Raw genomic sequence first — 18,051 nt, 5'->3', positions numbered from 1 at the left:
TTTGTTGTTGCACCGCACCATTGCTCTAGTTTAGTTTACATACTAATTTTGTTTACATTTATTATTATCGTTTCCCCGACAACAACAAGCATCCAAAAGAACTTTACTAATTTCTTCTAGATAAATCAGAGAAACTACTTTCAGAAACTTTTCCAATTGCTTTCGCTATAATACTATGGAGTCTGATATGATCGATGAAGAAGCTCAAGCAAATATACCAGAGCCAGATGGTGAAGAAGAAGAGCTAAAAATTCGGCCTCTAGAAAGAATCACACGACATCCCAAAGTTCCAGTAGAGCCCTCAGCCTATGGCAAAGGAAAGAATTTCAGCAGGCCATGGATCCTACAAGATGGCCGTGGGATTCCCGGACAAGGCAGTGAAATGAGGGATGAGTACCAAATCCCCAAAAAGCCCAAGCATAGCGAAGGTATTTTCTACTAGTCAGTACGTGCTTCTTACATGTCGTTAACAGGGCATAGCTCAAAACCTAGGTTGAGATGCCTTACGAACTATTAATAATACCTACATAATGTTTATCTCAGGTATCCGCAAACGGATGCTAACAAATTTCTTCTGGGAGCAAATGCTGAATGAAGTGATGGCTGAACTGGCTACGGCGAAGCCTGACATGGACTACAGCACCGAGCAGAAAGCCAACTACATAAAGGAGAACTTTCAGCCGCGCGACTTGAACGTCACTGCAGATAAAAACGTACGTGACTGCGGAAATCTCGAATCTTCTCAGTATCACTCGCCTCTTTGCTGTTTCCTGCTTTAAAGGATATGGAATAGTCCTATTATAGGGCGGGGCCACATGCCGCCAATTTCGTAGGTACGTATTTCTCAAAAGAAGAGACGTGGCACAGGTTATATTGATTTATGTAATGTTTTCCAGATGCACCTCAAATATCCTCTGTATGGAACGGGATCTAGTGCCATCACATACTACAGTGAGACTATTATTAAGACCGGACCTGTAAGTAAATAATCTCATCTGTTTCAACGCAAAACAACTTACTCGTTAAAGTAGATACAGTTGTTACTTACTACACTTTCAGTTTAAGTGCCTAGATAGGTACCCTTTGATACTTAGGAGACATAGACCATTTAAAATGGTGTGTGTTAGAAGACAGCCGCCAGTGCAGCGTGTAGGTCGTAGGTTGACACTGCTTCGTTCCTAGCTCCCGACGTTTCGTATTAATTTCATAATGAATTAGTATGGAAGATCGAGGTAACCCAAAAAAAAAAATCATTTATAATGTAACCTATAATATTACGTAATTTCGAAAAGAATTAGTGGAATGTCGGATTAACCCCGTAGTGTTACTTTGATAAACAAAGACAACGAATTAACTGTTTAAGATTTACATTCGTAGTTGGTACCTACTTCTTGTGAGGTCTGTGGGACAAATTAATATGCGAATTTATCTTATTCACAGGGTGAAATATTGGAGAAGTTCCGTCGCAGCCAATACTTCACTAAACCTATGGAAGAAAGATTGGACGATGGTTGGGTTTTGTAAAATTCGAATTTTGTATGTCATTTTTTTAAGGTTATTTACTTGCGTATCTATAAATAAAAACGTTCGATATTCATGTATTTTATTGGATTTATGAGTAATAAGTAATAATAAATAGGTACAATAGGCATTGGCGATACCTAAATAAATCCGAAGATCGTAGACCCTTAAATTCCGCTCGGTCCGGTTTGGCAGACAAATTGGTTTTTTCTTTTTGTTGATCTATGGTGGCAAGGGCCGACCAACCAACACAAAGGGATACAAGTGTACAAAAGAAAAAACAGTCTTCTTTTTCTATTAAATACATGCCGCCAATAGTTAATGCAAGCCAGTAAGACTATCTAGTCTGGCTGGATTACTGGATGATTATAACCGTTCGCACGGCAGTCAACCTTTAAGGGCCTCCTAAAACAACAAATCATCGTCATCCCAGTAGTGGGGGTAGCACACCGGCTGGAAATCTCCGCCAGAGTCAGCGCTGGTGGACATGGCGTCTAGCCGAGTGTGCATGAGGCATGTCGGGCCTAGTCCTATTGCCAGCTTGTGGGAAGACTGCACGGACGACACTGAAACAGTTAAGATCATATACAAAATTTCATAAATGACATTCATAAAAATATACATAAAATATGTAGGAAAGCGGACCGACAAAATTATTTGAATAAAATGGCTCACTCGATAAGAAGAAGAAGTAGGTATAAAACATATCTACCTGAAGAGTCCCCAGACTCCGGCCCGTTCCGATCTGCAGGTTGTTGCAATTTGTTCAAGTACTGAGCTCGCATCTTCTTTGCTTTCACCATCTTCAAACGGTGGAACTCTTCTCTCTCCTGTATAACAGTTGGACTACAGTTTTCGTATTATTCCACTTATCTCTTACTTAGACGATTCCCTGTGCGAGATTTATTGACTTTTTGCTTTAGATTTGTGGATAAAAAGTCTACAAATCCCCTAGGCGAAAAAAATCTAGCGGGATGTTCGAATTTGAAATATGACAACCAGAAATTCCTTGGCGTTGATGTAAAAGGTAGGTACTAAATGCCATATCTTAATTCTATGTATGGTACAGTAAATCAAAAGCAAAAGCCTATTATATAGCTATTATTCTATTTAACTACCTATATTTTAGTAAGTAGTTTTTAGTTTCGTAACAAAACTAACCCGTTCGTCCATTTCAGTCCTAATGTAAGACTCCGTGTTACGTAACTTCGGCATGATTACTTTTTCTATGCCATTCAGCTTTCTGGAAATATATTGAGCAAAATTCAGGCTTTGATCAAATATTTTTTGAAGCAGAAACGGTATTTTTTATTTTATTTATTGAGGATACAACATATTACATATGTTTTCTAGAATGCGTATCATCTAGGTTTCCAAAATAGACAATGAAACACTAACCTAAGCGTGATTCTCACGGACTCGTCAAGCAGTATACACGTGTTTCTCAAAGAGGCGAACTTGACAAGGATCCTCAGGACTTGTCTGAAAGCCTTCTTAGCTTCCGCAGTGCGATGGCCCCCGGACGCCAGGCCTGCGTAGCGGGACACGTCGCTGATGTTAATGTCCTCGACTGGGTACAGGGAGACTGTGGCGACGCCTGATATGTTTTCGGGTACGCGTTTGACGCGAAGCTTCGCCTGCATCATAGAATCATCATCCTAATTCTGACTAATATTATAAATACGGAAGTAAGCTTGTTTGTTTGTTATGTCTTCACGCTTTATATACTCAACCAATCGAATGAAGTTTTGCATACATATAGGTAGTTTGAAGTACGCAGAAGAACATAGGTTACCTTTCATCCTGGAAAAATAACCGCTCCCGTGGGAAAACACACGGGCGAAGTCGCGGGCAAAAGCTAGAAGATTAGCAGACTTGACCAGTATTTGCCCACGGCCTGCGCATATTAATTATCTGTCAGGTTTTTCTTAGCAAAAGTGATAAGTTGTATTCGTATATCTCTCTCGTCAGCTCGCTTTTGCTTCCTTGGCTATGAGGAAGCCCAAGCTTTAGAGCATTTCTACAGTCAATGCTATACACATAAGAAAAGTCCTTGGACACAAGTCGGCCGAAGCTAGGAAATACGTCTCCCTAAATTATGGCACGGCACACAGTCTTGTCGTGGCCTGCGTGTTGCTAGCACACCTGTACGCTGAACCGTCTTATTGGTCTTCAGAAATATGATTCGCCGAATCGACACGCTAATAAGAATGCACATACAGACCGAAAGTATCATGAAACCATCAAATACCTGTCCAACATTTTCAAGCACCATCGCATTCGAATCTCCATTAGTGAACTTCACAGCAGCTAAAGTCATGAAGGCTTCCTTGAGCGTGTGCCCTATTAGCACCTGAGTCCTCACCATCTCGGCTGCAGCCTGCCTCCCCCTAAACCTTAGAGCTTCAGCCTTCCTCTTCAGGAGCTGAAACCCTCGCGTCACGTGTTCCTGGCGACGTTTTATTTCCCCCAACATGAATAAGGAAGCGTTCACTTGGTAACGGTTTTCGGCATTCATGATTAGGTATGTTAGAAAATTACACAATAAAATACTAAAAGCAGAAAGGGATTGATAATATAGTGACAATTCTCTCACTACCCGTGGAAAGTGACGCGTGCCACTGTCATATCTATCACTTAGGCAAATGACATTAAAGTTTATTGAAGTTTTATGTTCAAGTATTTATTTATTTAGGGTGTTCCACCAAGAAACTATAAGTATAGCAATTAATTGATTTATTTTCATTGCTCTCATACAACACAATGAGTTAAATTACTATTATTTCCTTACAGTCCTGCGAGATTGCTTTTTAACAAAAAGTTTTTTCATGGATTTAGAAAGTAGGTATTCGCACGATGCGAAATATTCGTTTCTGTGGGCGAATGAATGTTTTCAAATCGGCGAAGGGATCATATTTCACCAAATTGTAACATTATTTGAATAAGGGAATAAAATCCAAACATATAGAAGAATGTCATGTTATATTTTATTTGATCATCTTTACATTTTATAAATGTACTCTTTAATTAAAGCAGTCTCTGTTCTAACTTAACCTATATACGAGTAGCCTTACTCTAACTATTCTATGATAAATCACTTCATTTCACTGGAGAAAGTCCACTCAAAACTGTTTATCTCTCAACTGTCTTGCCAGTAGTTATAGTTGCCCATGGGGGGTATAGGGGGTCCGTTAGGGGGTCCTGCCCCGGAACTATAAGGAGACCCTTGTGGTGATCCATACCTGGGTCTAAACCACGGCCTACTGGTGTATTGATACTGATTGTTTGCATAAGCTGCCAAATTTTGACCGGTAGCATTCGGGTAAGGGTTTTGAGGATTCTGATTTGGAGGGTAAGCCACATTGGGCATGTTAGGGAGATTCGTTGCTGGGTAATTCTGATTTGGCGCCGGCGTGGTCGACGGTGAAAAGTTTCCTTGTGGCGGATTTTGCGTGTTGGAAGCTGGGGTGGTCCCATAGTTCTGGTTCGATTGAGGGTTAGAACCATTCGCAGAGTTCGGGTTATAACTTGAAGATTGACTGGTCGGAGTTTGATTAACGTAAGTTTGGTTGCTACCGTTCGATGCGTAATTTGGTTGGCTGGTTTGGTTAGCAGGGTTAAACCCTGGAGGCTGAGTGGTGGCTCCGTCTGCTGGGAAATTCTGCGGCGGAGGATTCTGAACAGGGGTCGTTCCAGACATGTTGTAATTTTCTTGAGACGATGTGATATAGTTGGTCTGATTCGTATTACCGTTGGCTTCGTTCTGTTCCGTCGTATTCGATTGCCCATTGCCGTTGTTTGGAGCAGGATTGCTGCTTTGATTAGATGGTAAAGAGTATTGAACATTGGTATTATTGGCTGGCACTGATATCGTATTGGAGTTAGGCTGCATCATGTATTGAGGCGGCATTCCCGTGTATTGCGAAGTTGGAGTGAAAGAATTTTGGACAATCTGGTGTACAGGTGGAGTCCCTGGTAAGGTTTGCGCTGGATTGGTCATAGGAGACGAAGGGGGCGCTTGAACTATAGGGATAGTTCCAGAAACTGCTAGATTAGGATTGGCCAGCTGTTGTCCTAGCGCTGCGTTTATTTGCTGAGCAGACAGTTGGGTGTTCAAGTTGATTCCTGTAGGCATGTATTGGGAATTCGCTGGCATATTGACCGGCATCAAAGGAACGTTATACTGTACTCCTCCAGGCATTCCTAGTTGGTTCGGCTGCATCACCGTGACGTTCTGACCTGATTGGATAACTTGTTGGCCGAGTAACCCAGGTGGTAACCCACCTTGGACTAAGTTCGGATGGTTTGTTGGTATCATGTAGACTTGGCTGTTAGGCTGTCCTATGACTGTAGGCATTTGACTGATGTTCAAAGGGTTTTGAAGAACGGTCATGCCCTGAGGGACTGTGATCATTTGCACGTTCTGCGTGCCCTGCACTTTACTGGTCACGTCTTGTTTTTGCCCGTCCTTGCTCGATTGGATCTGAATCGCGTTTCTGTCTATCTGACGTATGTACATACCCGCTCCGTCTTGGGTTATGCCAGAGGCCGAAACACTGTAAAGATAGAAAACGTTATTACATTGACATTTCAAGTAGGTCAGTTAATTTGGCATTTCAGTATTATGTCTTTGAGGATATTATTTATAAAACTTTACGCTTACTAGCTGTTTAAATCGTGATAGAGAAACTCACATTTATATTCGTATTGATAACTCACTTGGTCTGCTGTCCGGAAGACACGTGTATGATGGTCCCGTGAGCCGGATTAATCTTCATGCCCATACTGACCACCGTATTGTCTCTAACTGCAACACAAAACAATGTCAGGAAATATTCTGACCTGTCTAGAAAGAGCAGAAAACGGACTTTACACGCTTTTTATCATTGCAACACCAAATTGAATGAAAATGTTGCCAGCTAAATGAGCGCTGTCATTTATTTTCTACTCTTTATAGACAGACGGTAAAAGCTTAGCTTGGGCCTACGCGACATGCATTTACTACGCTTGTGCTGTTGTTATTGCTTAGCTAATTTCTTAAGCTTCGTATTCACTGAACAGTTTGACTTTTATGTATACTATACAGTAGAATTATCAAACAATATACCTAAACTGTATTGTTCTAGTAAATACGACGCTTAACACGTTGATTGTGGCCTAAACAACACCCAGAGATTTTTGAAATTTTGTTCGCGGTAAACACTCCTCGCGTGTAATTGAGATACTTGAACGCGCCACGCGTGTCAAGCCGCAGTTAACGTGTTAGGTAATTTTTTGAGCATCGTATCCTTGTAATGTATATTATAGTAGTATTAGCATCCAACTATAAACGCAAACGGTGTTCAATTTCACGTGTTTTAGTGAATACGAGGCTAAGACGCAGACGCAATCCATTTCTGCAGTTCATTAGCTATAATTGGAGATCGCCTCTGTAATAAAAGAACGTGCAAATTCATAATGAATTATCGTAATATCTTGAGTATCACCAGTTGTTCCGCTGTTGTAGAAGATTGTATCTGTTAATATAAAAAGTGATATGATACTATGAGATTAGACGGCGAAGAATCACAACTGTAGCGTGTACTGTCAGGGTATCTTCTTATTTCTGTATCCAGCAAATCCTTAATAAACTCAAAAAAATAATAATTTCTCAACTTTCTAAAATTCCGCGGGAAGGTGGCCCTGGTCATGAAGACAATAATAAATGATGAGGCTCGGCTCCTACATATACCAGCTGTCAAGAACTATGAAGAACAAGAAATAAGGTCAATACAACTAAGTTGGTGAACAAAATTCGTTTTCTCCTGGAACGCTTCACAGGTAACGTCAGGATTTCTGAAAAAAAAATATGTCAAAGATCTCTCTATGTCGTCTGCTGACGGAGCTGGATAACAGAGCTGTGTAGAGAACTATAAATAGTATAAAAGAACATGCGATAATAAATAAATATATACACCAAGCTCGGCGTCTTTTTCTTCTTAAAGTTATTTGTTCGGAACTCTGAAAATAATCATTTACGCTTTATTATACCGTGGCAACATCGCATATGCATTTTGTACCTATTTTTAAAAAACTAATTCGAAAATTCAGGCCTTCATTATTTTATTAACGCTTTTGCTGCAGTCTGTCTTATCTTACACTTGATATCGACGGCTAAACAAATTGCATGTAAAGCCATATTAGAAACGTAAAAACAGTATTTTATGCGAAGGATTTTAATTACGTACGCGTTTGTAACATAATACGCTTATAAGCTAGAAAAAATACTTGCTGTAACTAATAAATCGAATCATATAAATAAAATTAATATTACGCGGTGGTACGATCACAAATCTTTCAACGCATTGCGCAACTACGCGATTACGCATTTTTCACGCCAAGGGCACTCCTTACGTGTACGCATACGCAAAATGGCAAAATGCAAAAAAAATATATTTTATTTTGTATTGTTCAACAGCTAAGGGAGTAGGTATTTATTATAAGTTGCTTCGTCCGAGTTGTTGGAGGAACGTCGGCAGCACAATATAATTGTGAACAACTCAACCAAACCAAATCAACCACGTCCATCAAAATCTCAGCACGCTCGAACGGGGACACATTGTCTGTATAATATGGGTACAATATCAAATAAATTATTTCTTTCACACTGGCATCCCTTTCAATGGTAAGTTTTATCTGTAAAACTAAAAAAATATTTGGACTCCTTGTACTCGCTCAACAGACGTCACTCGGGTAAACACTGAAAGGGACATAGAATGCAAATTATGATTTTTAACAATTTTGTTACGCTTGGTTAATAAAATACAGTTAAATAGACTTATAACGCTCAGCAAAGTTATGATACTTTGTGAAACATAGTAAGAAAAAAAAATATCAAAGAAATTAAGTATTATTTAATGTTAGGAAAACGCGCCTGGCGTGTTAGATATCATGTTCCAATAAATAAACCTCATTCGTAAGGAATCTTTTTCTCATATGTCTTCCCTTACTACATTTCTACACTAAAAAATTCTACATAAGAATATAGAATTTTATTGACCACGCAAATGCTTTGTAAAAATGTTAAAACAAAAATTAATATGTACATTTAGGCGCAGAACAAACATAAACTTTATAAGTATATACGGACAATTTTCACAAATTGATTTAACACTAAAGTAAGATCGAGAATTCATAATTTTCAAACTTAACAGTTACATTGTTATCTAGTCTATTTTCATAAAATTATCATGTGTATTTTGCTGCATCTGGAGTCAGGAATAGTCGATGGTGGCGTATTCTTCTTATGTGTATTAACACTCAAATTATATGAAAATATTAGATGACTGATGTTGTACAAAAAATAATTTATGTTTGCTCAGCATCTTGTTCAATTAAAACAACTTACGCCCACATGTGAGTTTGTATATTTTAATCTATCTGTCAAATGCAGCGTTGATGCGACTTCTACACGAATACTATCTGTCAAATGCAGCGTTGATGCAACTTCTACACGAATACTACCTGTCAAATGCAGCGTTGATGCAACTTCTACACGAATATGTTAGGTTATTATTATAATGGAATTTTTGGGTTGTAAATTGCTTTATATCGACACTATGTGCGAATACATGGCTTACTTTACATTAAAGCATCATTCTTTATTTCAGATTTCGACGATAACACCATACTTTATTCAAATAGATAAATAAAATCTTTATTTTTCCAGAAACTATTGAAATTTGTCACATGGTTAGAAAAAAACCAATTCGAATTCCAACTTTAAAATGTAAATATATGCCCGATATTCGCAATTCGCTCGCTGCATCGTATACCTGATGAGTTCCACGTACGGCCGTCTCGCCCCGCCTTCTCCTGGCTAACATGCGACCTGCGGCATCACACGATTTCAATATCACCCGCCACTTCATGCAAAACTCGACTTTATCTGCCAACTCGGTAGGCTTCAAATTAGGCTAAACATATTTTCGAACATTTCATAACCATTTTAATATAACGGCCAGTATTTTTGTGCAGCAGAATAGTTTTTTTTTTTAATTTGAAGTTAGTACTGGCCAATGTTCTATGAAACTAATGCGCAATGGCTGTAAAATGTTGATTTGAAAAAAAAAACTAGTGAAAATTTTATGATGTGAAAAAATAGGGTTTTCAAGAATCCTCAATGGCGTCGGTATAACATTCTTCAGTATCCCTTCACAGAAACAGAAATCCCCGTGCAAAACTTTTCTCTTTACAATCCAGTTGTGTTTTAAAGTCAGCATAAATAAGACATGTCTAAACGCCAATTGCCTTAAAATTGATTTTAGTTGATACTCATTTATGCAAACTTTCACTTCGAATGGAAAAACAATTGTCACTGCCGAGCTGTAAAGAAGAGGCGTTAGTATTTATTGATCTAAAAACAAACAGAATAGAACTTACCCTGCCGGCGCAATGGGTCGCAGTTGCAACTGACTTGGCGTCCCGTCGGATAGCCTCTTTTGACCTCTTTGATCGTGACTCACATTTTTCGTGGGCGTGGGCGTACTCTGAAAATTGATGCCGAAATATTTTTCTTTTAGTTACGACGTATATGCATGCTGTCTTGAAACTACAGACGTGTTTGAATGAAAATTAAAAACGAGAAATAATAAACTGGATTTCTAGTCATATTGCAAAGCATCCAACTATAAACAGCACAGATTAAAAAAATGAAGGTATTTAATTTTAAAAATTTAAAGTAGGTAGGTACATATATTTCTTAATTTTTTTTTTTAGTTTTATTTGCTCGTAGAAATCTTAAATAAAGATAAAATACTTTTTAAAATGGTAAACAAAACAATGTCCAACAAAAGTAGGTAATTTTTGAAAATATTGTTGAAAGGTTGAAAAGGAAGGTGTTAAGCAGAGTTCCAAAAACTGCTGGCAAGTAATAAAATGCACTATACGTAAAAATCAGATGATTAGAAGAAAAAAATGCGCGATGAGTTTTGATGAGTAAAGACCGCAACCAACTTAAAATTTAGTTAAAAAGCAACATGATCTACAACATATATTAGTGTGGAACTTCGTGTGTGAATGCTCACTGGAATAATCTGAGGTGACGAGGCTTGTCCCGTTGATATTATATTTATCAAAGACCCACTGCTGACTATAGGCTGGGGAATGTCAAAAAATATTAGGATACTGCCTCTATGTTTTTTTTATAAGCCTGTTGTGTCTCACTGCTGGGCAAAGGCCGCACAACAGTATTGGATCGAGAGTTATGGAAGCCTATGTTGATGCCTTATAATTAGTTTGACTAAGGAATTACTGAGAACTAAGTAAATTTGTCTACTTAGCCGAACGTTAGATTCTCCAGTTATATACAGTTTGAGAAATCACTTTTGTTTCTTAGCAAAAAAATATATATATATATATATATTGACAATATTTTGCCAAGGATTTTAAAGTATTGTAGTTTTCCATCATACAATTAATTAAATAAATTTATAAAAATGTCATGGGGGCGCTACTGTGCGCGTATGTAGTCCTCAAGATTCTCTCTCTTTCATCCTAGGGCTCTATGGGCATTCATTCAACCCATATATATCTTCACATTTTATAAGTGTATGTATATAATTCAATATTGAAAACTGTTAAAATTAGTTCTTTTATCTGGAAGAAATTCTACTTATATTCTCACAACCAATAAGCCTACTTTTATGTAAGACTAACGGCACATCCCAGCTTCGCTCAGATATAATCATAATAAATTACTAAACACTCTATATTTGGTTTAAATCACACAAAAATCCGGATGGTAGTTTTTGAGTTTATCACCTTCTTACAGACAGACAAACATGACAGCGGGACTTCTTCTAATAACATGTAAAGTTAGTAAAGGTACCTTTTGGTTTAGCTGCATAATGGTGCCAGAAGCCTGAAGTTGTTGGAACTGAGCTGCGGAGAGCGGCAGAGAGGTCTGTGGCAGGCCACCCGCTGGAGCAATCTACAATACAATTTAGTTATATTCAGTCTAATTTAAATTATTCATTTTTATAACAGAAGCTTATTAGACTGATATGCAAATAAATATCCTTATAAGAAAAAAGTATTTGAGAAAAAGTGTAGTTATAGTTTATACAGCAATATATTTGCAATATCAATCTGCTCCAAACAACTACAATTGCTGTCTTTCTCTCAGTATTGAACAATACTGACAGAAAGACGATCTTGATGGCGAAGTGGTAAAGTTCTTGCCACTGAAATGAGAGGTCCCGGGTTCGATCCCCAGTCAGGTCATGATGGAAAATGATCTTGATCTTTTTCTGATTGGTCCGGGTCTTGGATGTTTATCTATATATGTATTTGTTATAAAATATAGTATTGTGGAGTTAGCATCCCATAACACAAGTCTCGAACTTACTTTGGGGCTGGCTCAATCTGTGTGATTTATCCCGAATATATTTATTTATTTATTGTGACTTTGAAATAAAAAATCTAAGAAACTTTTTGAATTAAAGTATGAAAAATAATCCATTTTATAACAGTACTTACAGAAACAAACGGTTGATGTTGTAAACTGGCGAGACCAGCCTGATTGGAAGTCAAGTCCTGCAATTGCTGGTACGGAATCAACATGGTCTGAGAGCCAGGAACTGTCCATTGCACTGTGTCAGCTCCCTGGATGTACTTTATTTCTTTATCACCTTTATCTGAACTGTACAGAATCTTCTGAGATGCATTCGTGCTTTGCGCTGCACATACAACTGGAGTAGAGGTTGCTGAACTCACAGTAGTTGTGTCTGCTGAACCTAAGCTTGCTTGTGGCAATGTAAAACCGTTTGGCAATATCATTGACATGGAAGACGGAACACCACTCAACCGTAACTGAGTTACATTCACGGGCTGCATGCTTGATAAATCAACTAACTGAGTGCCAAAGTTTGGCTGTTGAATACCCAATGACTGGCCGATTGGTAGAGATGTAAAATTTGTATTTGACACCTGCACACCCGGTTGTACAATTGGAATTAGCTGCCCGTTTTCTTGATTTAAAACATATTGTTGTTGAGGTTGAAGAAGTTGTAAGACAGTTGGCTGACGTACAGTCATTAAAGGCGTGCTTGCGGGTGCTACACTGACTACTGGAGGAATAACTGATTGTGGCGTCGTGATAGTTGATTGGGGAGTCGACATTGACACGGTAGCGATTGGCGGCGGCACAGGGAGCGGCGCCGAAGAAGCGGATGTCGTCGTCAAAGTAGGAGGCGGCACATTCATTGCCGGCGGGGGAGCACCAGCCTGAGCAGCGGTCCATTGCGCTAATTCTGCACGTATAGTCTCTATCAGGTTCTGCGCTAATGATCGTGCAGCCGTCAAAGCCTCGGATCTCGTATGATGCAACGCCAAATGTAAAGGCTCGAATTTATCATTTTTCAACAACGCTACCACCCCTGTCTCTGACCGGATGTATTCTAAATTAGTTCCATTCTGTAATAAAATATAATAACATGAGTGTTGGTTGTTAATGCGAATTGGAAACAATCGGTGAAAAACATTGTACTTACGGGGCCAAGGATTCGGCCTTTTATGTCGAAAGCGGCCGGTGCATTGTCCAAACCTGGACCTATATATACTTTATCTATAAGACCCCCCGACATTATTTTATAGATATTCCTGGATAAGCATTATGTATTTCTAATAATTATTTATTTCACAAAATGCATCTTTTCTAAAACACACGCGCGATGACATTTGCGTTCAAAAATTCACAAACACAACACACTGATCAAACATTTAAATTTAAATTAAAGTGCTTAAATTAAATAACTTTTAAAACAATATAATATATAATCAAAGTATATGCATAAGATATTCATGTGAAATCGAGCAAAATAAATATTTAGATTATAATTATATTGTGCTGAAGTTTTCCGAGAATCGCAAAAAACGTTTTTAAACGGATTCTTTTTTCGTCCTCTTATCCCAGCATCAGTCACGCACGCATGCCACCCTTTTTTTTCCCATTAGGGATTCTAATCTAGTCAAAGGCTAGAAAGAAGCTTTATGACTGCATCATGAATTATTTTTACTTAAAATTAAGACTACTTTTATAACAAATGTACAGTGGACGTAAATTATTTTTCCGTGACTTTCCCCTACAACATACTGCTTCAGTGGCGCCATCGTATTATAATGCCGCCCCGGGCCGGCTACACGCTAAAAAACTTGACGAAAGCCGACTCGAATAAATAAAAATTGCGTCTCATGCAAATGACAGCTTTTATTTGCCTCAATGAATAACTAACAATGTAATTCTAAATGCGCATTTTGGCCAACTGTTCAGCGATAGTGTATAGCCGGCATAACATTGTCGACAAATTTTGGTCATCTCTAATAGTAGGTGCCTAGGTAATGGAAATTATTATTTGAAAAAATATTATTCTTTACCGAAATCTTCTTTTTGGCGGCAGACAGTGTGAAAGGTTACGTTATACCTATGAATATGTATACCTCGCAATACATAAGAGGTTGGACCACGGAGAGACAGCCATATAGAGGTACCTATTTTATGTATTTTGCATCACTTGTGAGTACCGGCTCCAGTATCATCTGTCAATAGTAGTATTTAGTTAATGGAATTTAAATGCATTTAGGGGGTTTTAAACGAAAATAATACACATATTCTATTATAATACATAATATGTATATTCTACAAAACGTGATATGCCATTTCTATACTGTCTGATATACATGAAAAAATATAACATTTTTGTTTTATCTGACACCAATATTTTTTCTGGAATTCTATACATAGATAAATATGTACACAGTTAACATTCGAATGTGAACATTTTAAGCATAATTATTATCTCAAAATTAACTTGATATGTATCGAATAAAATTGTTGAAAGGATCCAAAAGTAAAATGCTCATACTCTTTAAGCTATATAAAAAAAGAAAATAATAATTTGATTCAGTTTAATTTTCAGACAATATTTATATGATATTCTAATATTTGTCATGATATTACACTTATCCATGTTCATGATTTCACAGATCTATTATAGCTACACATGTATACTATATAAGCTCATTAGTAACACAAATAGAATTTCAATACGATAACAATGCCATATTTATACGACTTTAGTCGCTATGCGCTTATTACTAAGCGCTTTAGTAACCGATGATAAACAATATACAAAACAAAACTTGGTGGGGGATTAGTGTTGTATACTAGAATAGATACATACTTAAAATGATTTATAACTTAATATTAATAAAACCGCTTATTCTAAATCACTCCTTACTATACTAAATATAGGACTAGAAGATCAAAAATATGTTATTATGTATTATAACGAGCAAACCAAGGACGGAGTACTCTCCAAGCTCAAATATTCATCTTACAATAAAAAAGGTTATATGTAGTGAAGGATATACAGTACCACTAGTAATATCTTTTAAAGTGCATTATAGAATTACCCTGAATTCAGACAATTAGTACTTAAACTTGATAAGTTAAAAAACTAGGTTACATCAAAATTTAGTTTTAGAATGTCCGCCAAATTTGATTCACATCGATGTTTCGAATGGATCAGGACAAATAAATGACTGCTTTACTGACTGAATTTTAATTAACTATATAAATTTTCAAAATTATAGTTTCTGCATTTTTGAGGTAGACAGACGACTGAATGAAAAAATATGTATTTGTTACAAAAATAGTGTATACTTTTTAATTATATTCCGTCTTTCTTATATTCCGACTTATCCTATCAAGATCCTTTCTCTAATGTTGCAACTCTCCTACTATACTCAAATTACTATATTAATAGAGCTTGGACATTGCAACTTTGGAGCGAGGTTCTTGTATTAACAAACTTATAAGACTGCAATATTTTACAAGAATGGAAATAAAAAAAATTCTCAAATATTAACGTGAAATTCTAAAAATAATTAAGACTTATATTTACAAAACAAAATAAAAAAATTTAGTAAAACAAAACATTATTTTAATATATAAATTTTGACGATAAATTAATCATACTTTGTCGTCATAAGTTCTCTGTCAATAAAATCTATAATAACAATGAACAGCTTGCCTTATATTGTCCAATATTACCCCGTAGGTCCTGGCACCCCATTTTGAACACATTAGTCAATACACTCTGTTACCAGGTCAAGTCTCAAATATTTTAAAAAGCCACTTTTGGCACTTGGTACGATAGCAGTCGAGGCACACACGCACACTAGCGCCACCATATTTTTCAAATTTATTTTTTATAATATATATTTTTTTAGTTTTCGATAATTAAGTATCGTGCAGAAATTGTATGGCATAACAGGGTTTCTGAACTAATTTAACAAAAAATATACTGTATATATTGTACTGTATACGAATTTGATGTGGAAAACATGTTTTAGTATGAATTAAATAACAGGTCATATCGTTACATTTTACTTAGGAAAATAGTATTCTAAGTAAAAATATACTTTAAAATCTTCTGTAGTATGTATTATATATTATGGAGTTATTATAGCTTCATTATATTCATAAAAATATATTTTTACATTTCTTAGAATCTCAGGCTCGTGGGCATTAAAATGTTGATGAACATTATAAAAATTAACAGATAGTCAATCAGATCATAACATACTTTGTATGGATACCCCAAATACATTCACTCTTATTTATTTAACACATTTAGACACGCTATAGCAGTATATTATACAATTTCTGCGTGTCGAGTGTCAGCTAACGTAAGGCGATGATGTCTTAAATATTCTTAAGTAACTTAATAAAAGTCCGCCAACATTAACTTAAACTATAGGATAAAGATTGCAGGATATTTTCTATTAGATGTATAGATATCTAGACTGTATATTTGTCTCCTGTGATAATAATATTAGTACTAGTAATAGTACTAGATTTCAAAAGTTGTCTGCCAAATCAGAACATTATAATAGTCATGTAAGCTACTAAAATAATTTCCAACGATTGAAAACTCGATTAGGGCTGGATTGTCTCGGAAAAAAATATAATATCACCGGCCGAATATTCTTTCATCGAAACCATATACCTCAATCTAACCAGATGGGAAGCAAAGATGAGGTTTACGGTGTTACACACATGTGTTATGTGTGTGTGTGTTATGTGTGTAACACCCTAGACCTCATCTTTGCAAATGATTAATGAAAAAATATATTTTCACTCTAGCCTTGGATAGCGACTTGATTTCGATAGTGGCGGTCCACTATACTTATATATAACCAAATAATATATTTTTCTTTGGCCCTAACATGGCCGAGGCCGAGATTAAACCAATAGATATTAAAAAAAATTGGCCAACAAAACACACCTTAAAAGCAGACATTACTGCAATCGAGCGCATCTAGAACAATAATCATTATTGGCGGCACTGCCGTAATACATACATAGCGGCGCTCTGCAGGGCTTAGGCGACGGCGGACGGTCGTCGTAAAAGGTGGACTTGGATAAGTAAAGTGTGCGGTCGGTGGGGGGCCGCAAGGGCCGGGGGTCGAGGCCACGGGCCACTTCGTGGGCCGCGCGGTCGGCCTCCGCGTAGAACTGAGACCGGCCCGTGCCGTAGCGCGGTTGCGAGGGCTGGCTGGACGGGTGTTCTTTCCTGTTCTTTTCTGCCATGTACCTTTAGGAAAAAAAAATTGTTAACATTATTTATTTTGAGTTAGTTTTGAATATAACTAGCGGCCCGACTTGTCTTCGCTCGGGCAATACCATAATCAATTATAGCGAGTCGTGGCACTACAAAACCGCGGTAAATTTAAAAATAATTTAGTTGTTAACACTGAATATACTACGAAATACCAAATTGATACTTTCATTATTTTATTAAATATACATATGAGTACTTAGATGTTTAACAATCCTTGTACTAAATCTCATTGCAACATTACAACTTTTGCGTAATATTTAGCAGTATAGTCTTAAATTTTTTTTAATCCCAGCATTACCGTAGTTCGTATTTTTGATTTCATCGTCATCTAAACCATCTAGAAAGAATTAGGCATAATTTACTAGAGAATAGTCATATAAAATGAGAAATTAGAAATTAATGGCCGGACACGGCTAAAGTATAAAAATATTTTGCCTGCAGTTGAAACAATTTCAATGTTGCCATGTTATATATAAGATTTTAATAAATACGTTGTGACACGATTGACTAGTCAGCCTCTACACGTAAATCTTCCTCAGTATTACACTATTTATTAAAATATCAATCATAAAAAAAATTAGTTGCGTAGTTTTAACGATAACATACATAAGGATAGCCAGCGGGACGCGACTTTGTTTAGTAAACAAACTCCTGTAGCGATTTTAAGATCTGCATTTGTTAATTGCGGTGAAGTATGTTGCGACGTTTCTTCTTCATCTGCGCTTTGAAAGTCGGCAGTAGACATAGTTTTAAGTATTTTTTTGATATCACTAAGTGATGTATATAATTCCAAACTAATTTTAAGACTTTGTCTTCTTGGCTGGCAACACTGTGTGTCCATTAATTTACAACAATATATATTTAT

At 36.8% G+C, this 18,051-nt stretch overlaps 4 protein-coding genes across 7 annotated transcripts in view; 1 reads left to right on the top strand and 3 right to left on the bottom strand.

The window, feature by feature from the left end:
• The first annotated feature begins 52 nt into the window (after positions 1 to 52).
• LOC128676111 (uncharacterized) lies at positions 53 to 1,591 on the top strand. The gene is made up of 4 exons (XM_053756057.2): positions 53 to 428; positions 544 to 713; positions 897 to 977; positions 1,441 to 1,591. The coding sequence occupies exons 1-4, from the start codon at positions 176 to 178 to the stop codon at positions 1,522 to 1,524; spliced, it is 588 nt and encodes a 195-aa protein (XP_053612032.1). The 5' UTR covers positions 53 to 175; the 3' UTR covers positions 1,525 to 1,591.
• A 2-nt stretch (positions 1,592 to 1,593) lies between these two features.
• LOC128676110 (V-type proton ATPase subunit D-like) lies at positions 1,594 to 4,119 on the bottom strand. The gene is made up of 5 exons (XM_053756056.1): positions 3,773 to 4,119; positions 2,920 to 3,158; positions 2,683 to 2,764; positions 2,234 to 2,351; positions 1,594 to 2,087 (listed from the first exon to the last, which is right to left on the bottom strand). Exons 1-5 carry the CDS (start codon positions 4,037 to 4,039, stop codon positions 1,927 to 1,929), a joined length of 867 nt encoding a protein of 288 aa, XP_053612031.1. The 5' UTR covers positions 4,040 to 4,119; the 3' UTR covers positions 1,594 to 1,926.
• Positions 4,120 to 4,484: 365 nt separating this feature from the next.
• On the bottom strand, positions 4,485 to 13,261 carry LOC128675895 (trithorax group protein osa-like). 2 transcript variants are annotated; one of them, XM_053755641.1, is made up of 8 exons: positions 13,053 to 13,261; positions 12,040 to 12,975; positions 11,390 to 11,491; positions 10,587 to 10,658; positions 9,943 to 10,049; positions 9,336 to 9,391; positions 6,241 to 6,328; positions 4,485 to 6,077 (listed from the first exon to the last, which is right to left on the bottom strand). In XM_053755641.1, the coding sequence occupies exons 1-8, from the start codon at positions 13,143 to 13,145 to the stop codon at positions 4,661 to 4,663; spliced, it is 2,871 nt and encodes a 956-aa protein (XP_053611616.1). In that variant the 5' UTR covers positions 13,146 to 13,261; the 3' UTR covers positions 4,485 to 4,660. The 2 variants fall into 2 exon arrangements, with proteins under 2 accessions (XP_053611616.1, XP_053611617.1); XM_053755642.1 differs by lacking the exon at positions 10,587 to 10,658.
• Positions 13,262 to 14,172: 911 nt separating this feature from the next.
• Positions 14,173 to 18,051, bottom strand: part of LOC128675724 (OTU domain-containing protein 7B-like) — a 45,458-nt gene continuing 41,579 nt past the window's right edge. For all 3 annotated transcript variants that reach the window (XM_053755300.1, XM_053755299.1, XM_053755301.1), the window contains one exon: positions 14,173 to 17,159. In XM_053755300.1, coding sequence (XP_053611275.1) covers positions 16,865 to 17,159 — 295 coding nt within the window. In that variant the 3' untranslated portion in view covers positions 14,173 to 16,864. The remainder of the gene's footprint in view (positions 17,160 to 18,051) is intronic.

The sequence above is a fragment of the Plodia interpunctella genome, chromosome 15 (assembly GCF_027563975.2).
Source record: "Plodia interpunctella isolate USDA-ARS_2022_Savannah chromosome 15, ilPloInte3.2, whole genome shotgun sequence".
Classification (NCBI taxonomy): domain Eukaryota; kingdom Metazoa; phylum Arthropoda; class Insecta; order Lepidoptera; family Pyralidae; genus Plodia; species Plodia interpunctella.
Note: the sequence above shows the minus strand (reverse complement) of the source record. Positions and strands in the feature narration are given on the sequence as shown.

What these genes read in the sequence shown, in the direction of transcription:
- LOC128675895 (XM_053755641.1), bottom strand. Translation starts at nt 13,145, where the DNA reads ATGTCGGGGGGTCTTATAGATAAAGTATATATAGGTCCAGGTTTGGAC. An exon ending in CGTCACCTCAGATTATTCCA is followed by an intron (nt 10,050 to 10,586) that starts GTGAGCATTCAC and finishes ATCAATTTTCAG; the next exon opens with AGTACGCCCACGCCCACGAA. An exon ending in CGACCCATTGCGCCGGCAGG is followed by an intron (nt 9,392 to 9,942) that starts GTAAGTTCTATT and finishes GTGATGCCGCAG; the next exon opens with GTCGCATGTTAGCCAGGAGA.
- LOC128676111 (XM_053756057.2), top strand. Translation starts at nt 176, where the DNA reads ATGGAGTCTGATATGATCGATGAAGAAGCTCAAGCAAATATACCAGAG. An exon ending in AAAGCCCAAGCATAGCGAAG is followed by an intron (nt 429 to 543) that starts GTATTTTCTACT and finishes TGTTTATCTCAG; the next exon opens with GTATCCGCAAACGGATGCTA. An exon ending in ACGTCACTGCAGATAAAAAC is followed by an intron (nt 714 to 896) that starts GTACGTGACTGC and finishes AATGTTTTCCAG; the next exon opens with ATGCACCTCAAATATCCTCT.
- LOC128676110 (XM_053756056.1), bottom strand. Translation starts at nt 4,039, where the DNA reads ATGAATGCCGAAAACCGTTACCAAGTGAACGCTTCCTTATTCATGTTG. An exon ending in TCCGTGAGAATCACGCTTAG is followed by an intron (nt 2,765 to 2,919) that starts GTTAGTGTTTCA and finishes ATATATTTCCAG; the next exon opens with AAAGCTGAATGGCATAGAAA. An exon ending in GGACTGAAATGGACGAACGG is followed by an intron (nt 2,352 to 2,682) that starts GTTAGTTTTGTT and finishes ACTGTTATACAG; the next exon opens with GAGAGAGAAGAGTTCCACCG.